Source organism: Lindgomyces ingoldianus, assembly GCF_010093535.1.
Source record: "Lindgomyces ingoldianus strain ATCC 200398 unplaced genomic scaffold BDR25scaffold_17, whole genome shotgun sequence".
Classification (NCBI taxonomy): Eukaryota; Fungi; Ascomycota; class Dothideomycetes; order Pleosporales; family Lindgomycetaceae; genus Lindgomyces; species Lindgomyces ingoldianus.
The window spans coordinates 210094-217645 of NW_022985178.1; the positions used below are offsets into that span (position 1 = coordinate 210094).

The 7552-nt window shown below is 49.5% G+C and overlaps 2 protein-coding genes across 2 annotated transcripts; one reads left to right on the forward strand and one right to left on the reverse strand.

The window, feature by feature from the left end:
- The first annotated feature begins 173 nt into the window (after window positions 1-173).
- On the forward strand, window positions 174-3230 carry BDR25DRAFT_343063 (DUF254-domain-containing protein). The gene is made up of 4 exons (XM_033693792.1): window positions 174-916; window positions 974-1845; window positions 2163-2344; window positions 2584-3230. The coding sequence occupies exons 1-4, from the start codon at window positions 256-258 to the stop codon at window positions 2825-2827; spliced, it is 1959 nt and encodes a 652-aa protein (XP_033547124.1). The 5' UTR covers window positions 174-255; the 3' UTR covers window positions 2828-3230.
- Window positions 3231-4323: 1093 nt separating this feature from the next.
- On the reverse strand, window positions 4324-7552 carry BDR25DRAFT_393839 (uncharacterized protein; the record flags this gene model as incomplete). The annotated part of the gene is made up of 12 exons (XM_033698275.1): window positions 4324-5517; window positions 5574-5847; window positions 5912-5971; window positions 6015-6114; window positions 6184-6224; window positions 6252-6360; window positions 6401-6666; window positions 6763-6918; window positions 6971-7036; window positions 7088-7394; window positions 7421-7479; window positions 7536-7552. 12 exons carry the CDS (start codon window positions 7550-7552, stop codon window positions 4324-4326), a joined length of 2649 nt encoding a protein of 882 aa, XP_033547125.1.

The following is a 7552-nucleotide window of genomic DNA, read 5'->3' on the forward strand; positions in this document are numbered from 1 at the left end:
ACCGACGATTGAGTGATTTGACTTCAACCTGCACAGCTATTTCAGGGAACTCATGAGAGACCTCCGTGGTGACGATATGATTGGCTCGGGGGTCCGTCGCGGGTTGATGGTCCGTGCCTAACATGCAGTTGATAGGCGTCACCATCGGTTCTATCCGTAAGGTTCCTTCATTCCCGCCATGGCAGTGTAAAGTAGAACCCGCGCCTATCCCCTCTTGACCAGCACCGCTCATGATACATAACTGCTACCGCTTCGATGGACGGGACTGGGAACGCTGAGCCCGCAGGCTTGGGAGCCACCCAGGAAACTACTCCGTCTAGCACCCCACTAAAGCGAGATAATATCGAGCAGCAAGACTTTGTAAACCCGACAATTAACATAATACAGAGTCTATCGCGAAGAACGAGCGTGAGTGGACTAAGCGCCATCTCAAGAGAGGGAACACCGCCGCCACTACCGCCGAGACCGAAGACTCTTACCTTCTTAGGTTCCAGGCCAAGTACCTCGCATTCTATGGCGCCGCCCACGAGGCCGCGCATGGTGTCGACAGCGACAACGCAAATCTCGTATACGGACACGCAGGTTTATAATGATGAGTCCATTGAAGAGTCGGCTTCGTCGAGCACTTCGCGAACCAAGAACTACTTTGGGTTGAACATAAGTCGGAATGCGAGTGATATGGACGACAGCGTGAGCGTGAAAAGCTTTGCTCCTACATTAGGGGGAGTTGGCGATGCAGAAAGCATGTTGGGCGAGGTCCTTGGGGATCACGAGAAGTCGCTCCTCAAGTCCTTGGGACATCGTTTTTCTGACAAGGAGTCTGAGAGCCTGTTCCTACCAAATCCCGAGTTGGAGGACGCTTTCGAGCACGAGTTCGACGAGGTCGAGGATATGAAGGCGGATGGGTCAAACGAAGGTCAGGAACTTATCCTGTATGTAGATTGGAAGCTGCTGCTGATGTTGTGTTTAATAGAAGCGGTTATGCTCCAATGGCGCGCCAAGCTAAAACATTTCTTAATTCTCTCGAGTGCCGGAAAGCCCATCTACAGTCGACATGGCGACGACCAATTGATTACGAACTATATCGGGGTTGTGCAGACCATCATTTCTTTCTATCAAGGCGCCAATGATGTCCTACGAAGCTTTACTGCAGGAGATGTCAGATTTGTGGTCATGACAAAGGGCCCCTTGAACCTCGTCGCCATCACTCGTCTCCCAGAGAGCAACGCCCAGCTTCGCGCACAGCTAGATGCTTTGTATATGCAAATCCTCTCGACCCTCACACTCCCTAGCATGGAACGGATGTTCGCAAACCGGGCATCCTACGACCTTCGCCGGCCTCTTCAAGGTACAGAAACGCTTCTCTCTGCTCTCGCAGACGGCTTTACTCGAGGGTCGCCTTCCACGCTTCTCTCCGCAATCGAATGCCTTAAATTACGCAAGTCGTACCGTCATACTATAAACACCACGTTCCTGAAAACTCGCTCTGAGAACTTACTCTACGGCCTCATAGTCGCGTCCGGGAAACTCGTCTCCGTCGTTCGGCCTAAGAAACACAGTCTTCATCCTGGAGATCTCCACTTGATCTTCAACATGCTGTTCGAAGCCGGTTCTGTCAAAGCTGGTGGTGGGGAGAACTGGATCCCGCTCTGTCTACCAGGATTCAACAACACCGGCTACCTATATATGTATGTCAGTTTCCTAGATCTAGAGAACCCGACCGAACAAATCCAAGAGAGACCAAGAAGTCGCGAGGCCGAGGGCGACGAAGTCGCGATTTTATTAATCAGTGCAAGCAAAGAGGGGTTCTTCGAGTTGCGGGGAATGAGAGGTGACCTCGTCGAGGTAAGTTTCCCCCTGTCCTTATTTCTTGTTTTGTTTTTGTTTTTACGCTCGTTCTCGTTCTCGTTCTCGTTATCGTTCTCGATTTCACGAGCAAGATGGATGGAAAGTGGTCTGCGGGTTATCTCCGACTCTCCGCCCCGAAGCGGATGCAGCCTCACGATATGTCCGTGCAAGCAGACGCGGCCTGCGAAAGAAGCCGTGTCACCGATCCCCCGATTCCATCCCATGCCAAGCCATCCTCTTATTTCCCTCATGACCAGCCACGCGCAACCAGCACGCAAACAGGTTAGTGTTGCACACACTGACACAATAGACAGCAATTGCAAAAGAACGGGTCGATTGATCGAATACGAACAGCGGTTAAGCAGGGTCGGCCGAGCTGCACTGATATCGTGCCTGGGAGCCCGTTGCGCCATTTCTTGTATAAGTCACGAGGGAACGTGCAGTTCACAATGCCTGGGTTTGATGCTTATTTCAAGTCTCCTATAGAGCGTCGGCGGTATGTGGATTTCCTTTTTCCCCGAACCGACACATATGAAGCCATGTCATGTCATATCATATCGTGAGACCAAATGGGATGGTCTAGCCCCGGCCTCGCTTGCATGAGCTCCAGGATTATGGATAGGTATAAGTATGGGTATCGGCGATTTCGATCATCCCATCTCATCCTCCCTCAATGGCAATGGGGATTCGCACGGTTTCCGATGCCGAATCCAATGGCTAACGTCTATGTGACAGGCTGATGGATTTGTATCACCAGTTACATGCACACCTGCATACGAAACCCACACATTTGAAAATCTTACATGAAACTTGTACCATGAACATTAGCCTCGCATGGTCGACACCCTTGTTTGAATTGTATGCCGTAGCGCCGAATTCGACGTCTAGAGCCGCGTTGGCGCAGGCGGCGAATAAAATTATTCAGTGGGTGAGAAAGGAGGAGGAGAGGGTATTTATTATTGGAGGTGCGGTGTTTTGAGGAAGCGGGGTGGAAAGGAGTGGTATAGAGTATGATATAGATAAGAGAGGATAGGAAGAGGTAGCGAGCGTAGAGGTGTGCATATGATTGTCAGCAACAAGATACCCAAGAGAAAGAGTTATCATCGCATTCATCAGACATACCTATCTTGGAAGCTCAAGATTCGAGCAATATTTCACTACTCCTTGGGTCGTCTTGTACTTCTGGCAAGATGCTTAAAGACTCTGGAGTATTGGTAAGCTACATTATAAGAGCCTTTAGTGTATTGCGGATTTGTATAAAGCGCCCATTGCTCTTGCTTTTTATATTCCCTAGAGGAATACATCGACCCGCAGGCTTTATACATGGTACACTTTCAAGCTTCCATTCTACCAGCTTGAGATGTTATTAGCCACCTCTCTGCCCGGCTTTGAGGCTTTGTAAGCCCCCACACTCTGCATCAGGTCTTTGTGAGGCCGTACCGCTAATCCTGATACTGACTTAAGCCTCTATCATGGCATCCTATGGTACCCTGTTTCCTTTCTGTGAAGCACTAGCAAGCTGCAGGCACTCTGATAATATTGGTAATAAGTGACCCGCAAGTCCTTTAACTATTTTTGACGTTGCAACTTTACTCTTGACTTAAGACACATGCCTAGGAAAGATGTAAGGTAGAGAGCACCTTGTGTTATTTGCAGTGCCTTTACTAATATTGCTTAGGTCTTATTCCCTTTAAGCATTGTGTTACCAAGCGTCATTTTAGCTTACTTCTAATGTCTAAACCCACTGAAAAGGACCTAAGTAGAGTCTTAGGAGTGCGTATATACTGGGAATAGCTTGTCCGCATAATATGCCTGTTTATTTTTCCTCTCACCTCTTAAAATTCTCTATTATCCTATTTCTTAGATGCATCTTATAGTGAATCTCCAGTACGTCTTCTCCTGTTCTAACAGCACAAATATACCGCTTTAACTTCTCGTTCTCAAAAGTATAAATACAAATCCAGCCTAGCTAGCATTTTATTTACATTTTTATACTAAGCAGACCCTTTAGATTATATCCTATTCCAAGCATATCCTACCCCCCTATTTCCTATGGGATTCTTCTAGAAAATCTCCTTTCCTTACTCTCCTGTTAAAATACCCTGCACTGTCTTAGACTCCCTTTCACGGGAGTCTACACACAAAGCACAGCGAGCCAGCATTACAAGCATACCTTTGCTATTAGGCACATCTTCAATTTTTCTGTTTGTTTCAAATATGCTCTAATATCCTATTTTCTTAGACCTTTTTCTAGAAAGCTTCGGGTACCTATTTCCTTTCTCTAATACTATAGTTATGCTTTATTTGCTTCCTCTTCGCAGCAATCTGCAAAGAATTCTAGGTTAGCCAGCATCACACACACGTCGACTCAGTCAAGCATATCTGTCAAAATTCTTCATTGTCATCTCTCGCTCTTATTATCTACTTAAAACTCTCCCTTTATCCCTCCTCCCACCTTATCCCTAACCCGCTCCCTCATAACGGCTCATCCCCAATAAACCCCCTAAGCCCCTCGTCAACAAAGACATCGTACTCACACTTCCTAGCCCAACCCTCGCTTTCCCCCTCCCTCCCTTCATCCCGACTCCTCCTCGCCTCCATACTCTCCCGCACATGATACAAAAATAGCTCTGCACTTGAGCTGGTGCTAGAGCTAGAGCAGGTGGATTCTTGACGGACTTGGCCATCCGACTGACCTTCCCGTAACAACCGGTCGCGTTCTTCAAGGGAGCGGGTGCGGTGGGCGAGTTTTTGCGACTTGTAGTCGGCGTCGGTGACAATCTCTGTGTTTGCGCCGAAGTACATTGATCCAAGTGATGGACGCGGCGATGCATGCTCACCAGAATCGATAATCTCAATAGTTCCAGGACTCGGAAGGCCGGGCGAGAGAATATTAACACCTATCATAGGCGTCCTAAGCTCCGGCTCTGAGACACTCGAGAAAGTCACCAAGGTCCCTGGATGGGCTTTGAAGACAGCATGAGTGAGAGAGATGTCTGAGGACGCGGAACCTAGATCACGGTCGCGGATACTGTGGTCTGGCAGGGGGCCGTGGAAGGGGAAGCCTGGGTCGATGGTCTTGTCATTCACTTTCTTTCCGTGCGGGCATGGGTCAGGGTCATGGAGATGGAGGCCCAGCCTAAATGTCTTTGTCTTACTTTCACCATCGCTGTCAACAGTAGCAGTAGTAGACTTCGGGCTATCAGTCGTGGTAGGCGAAACAGGTGGACTCAAGGCTTCATCGTCATCGTCATCACCATCCCCAAGTCCAGAACCAGATCCTATGGTCGAAATGGCACCAGTCGAAGTGTTCATATCCTCCGGCGGGATGTGATCTTCTTGGGACGGATGCCGGTGCCCAGAGAGAGAAAAGGAGAGGCGGAAGGGGTATTTACCGAAAAGATTGGATACTTTGCGTCGCTTTGCAAGTGGAATCGGGTGTGAAGGGGGTAGGGAGAGCGAGGGTGGGGACTCCAGGTCCATGGCTATGGTCATTGCTTCGGGAATCGGTTTGGTGTAGAAAGAGAGCTGCGACGGAATACGTGCTAAAGAGATCGAGCTGGAAACTGGAGGTTGCGGTTGTGGCCGCTGTCGAGGATGAGAGATCACTTCCTCCATTCCGTGGCCAGACGAACTTATATCCAGGACAGTGGCGTATTCAGAGCTATTCTGAGAATATAAAGAGCGGTGGTATTGTGGGTGTAGTCGAGAATAAGATATCAGACGCCCTCCTTTCCGTGGCCAGACGGCTTTATACTCAAACCACAGGCGTATTCAGGATTAATATGATAATAATAAGGGCGTTGATATTGTGGACTCCCGGCTAGGGTTACAATCAACGATATTTCGCTTCCAGATGGCGATAGTGAAAGGGAGTTGGAGGAAGCTGGAGTGAATGTGGCGGTGAGCGTGATGGGCTGTGTTGGTGTTTGTGGGAGCGTTGTGTAGGTTGGAGTTAGAGTTGGGATTGGGGTTGTCACAAGATCGTGGCCGAACGAGCTGGTTGAGATGGATTATCTGCTAGGTGGTGGGTTTGTGGTCGGACAGTGTGGATTAGTTCGACCTTTGGGCGCGAAGATTGCGGTTAATGGGAATGAAAACAAGGGTAATGATTTCACGAATACTGGGGGCAGGCTCGCCCAGGAAAAGACACAATACTGGACCACAAGAAAAGCTTCAAGATTGTTAAGAGCAGTATCTCATTCCGAAGACGAGGGCGAAACCCCCTGCTATATCTCCTCCCCTTCACCACCCAGTCTGCGCCACCTTCGCCCACCCCCGAACCTCAACCCTAAAGCTAAATTCAATAAACTAGCCCAACCAACCAAACCACACCTCTCAGCCCATCACCTACGCAATCCATCCCCCAACCCACTCTCGCACCCACCACGTGCCCTCCGGACCTCGTTCCTGACCCAGCAGCCTGTCGATCTAGATCCACCGAACCAAGCATACATCTCCCAAGCCCTCCCAACCCCCCTTCAATGGCCTTGTCCACATTCCCTCTAATGCCTATCCTTTCCAATCCCGCAATCATGAGATTCCCCCGCACCAACCCTAACGCCCTTGATTACGCCGCCAGAATATCTCCGCGAACCAGGATGCGGCTGATGACGCCGCTCCCGCACGTAACGGACCGCTAGCACGGCGGGAATCTTGGTCCATGCTAATGGAAATGTGATCATTAGTTCGGAGATCCCGAGTTGGGGGTTAGACGGCGAGGTGACTGCTTGGATAGGCGATGAGGTAGCCATGGGACAATTGGCGAGATGGCTGTCACTGGACAGCCAGTCGGAGGGCCGTGATGGGTTGTCTATGCTATTGGAAGGGTGGTTCGTCCGGCATTGAGAACGTCATGTTTTACATCATAGCTAAGATATTTAGATAATGGACTTATTTAGAAGAGTACAATACCAGTGTTTTGCCTTGGAGATCGAGACAGTTTGAAATGGGGCTTCAGATAGGTGCATGTGCATGTGATGCATCTGGAGCTCATGGAATGAAGCCGCAGATATTGAAGAACTGACATATTCGGCCCTCCCCACATACTGAACTTGCCTGCTTTGCTCCCTTCATGAGTCCAGCCACACATCCGGCAATATCTCTCCAAACTAAACCAAACCAATCTAGTCTCCCTCCCGCAGCAGTCGTATGTGTTCGACTGCTCCTTTCACACAAGTGACAGATGCTGCGTTGCCCCCATTCCACCAGCAGTGTGCAGAAACTCGCGTTTCTCTACCCTATCCGTAAACTTGGGGGAGGAACAGAAGCGATTGCCTTGATCATGCAGCTGAAAGGTCGGCTAGTCGATGACCTGGATTTGAGTGCAGTCTCGCGACCCAGTGGCCAGCGAAGATTAGGGGTTTGGAATCTGAGGTCTACAGTCATACCTACGGACGATAATCTCACCTGGGCAAGCTCTCGTCTTCCTAGGTGTGAAAGTAAGAACAGTGATCGGCTTGAAGTGTGAAGAAAGGCCGAGAGGCATCCAAGGACTAAGGGCTTATCCCAACAGGTAACGAGGAGGTAAATGGAGATGGTGTGAGCTGAGGAGGGGGAATGTCGTCTAAACTAGCGTCATCTTTCCAGAGGTTGTTGTGGTTGCCAGTGTCGCCCCTGGGTGTTTCGCACCTTCAACACCTCGTGTAGGTCTATCACAATAAATAGGTATCTAAGGAAGTTGCCACTTGTAGTAGTAGCCCAT

Coding starts and splice junctions, on each gene's coding strand:
- BDR25DRAFT_343063 (XM_033693792.1), top strand. CDS start 256: ATGGACGGGACTGGGAACGCTGAGCCCGCAGGCTTGGGAGCCACCCAG. Junction 917..973: donor GGCGGATGGGTCAAACGAAG/GTCAGGAACTTA, acceptor TGTGTTTAATAG/AAGCGGTTATGCTCCAATGG. Junction 1,846..2,162: donor TGAGAGGTGACCTCGTCGAG/GTAAGTTTCCCC, acceptor CACAATAGACAG/CAATTGCAAAAGAACGGGTC.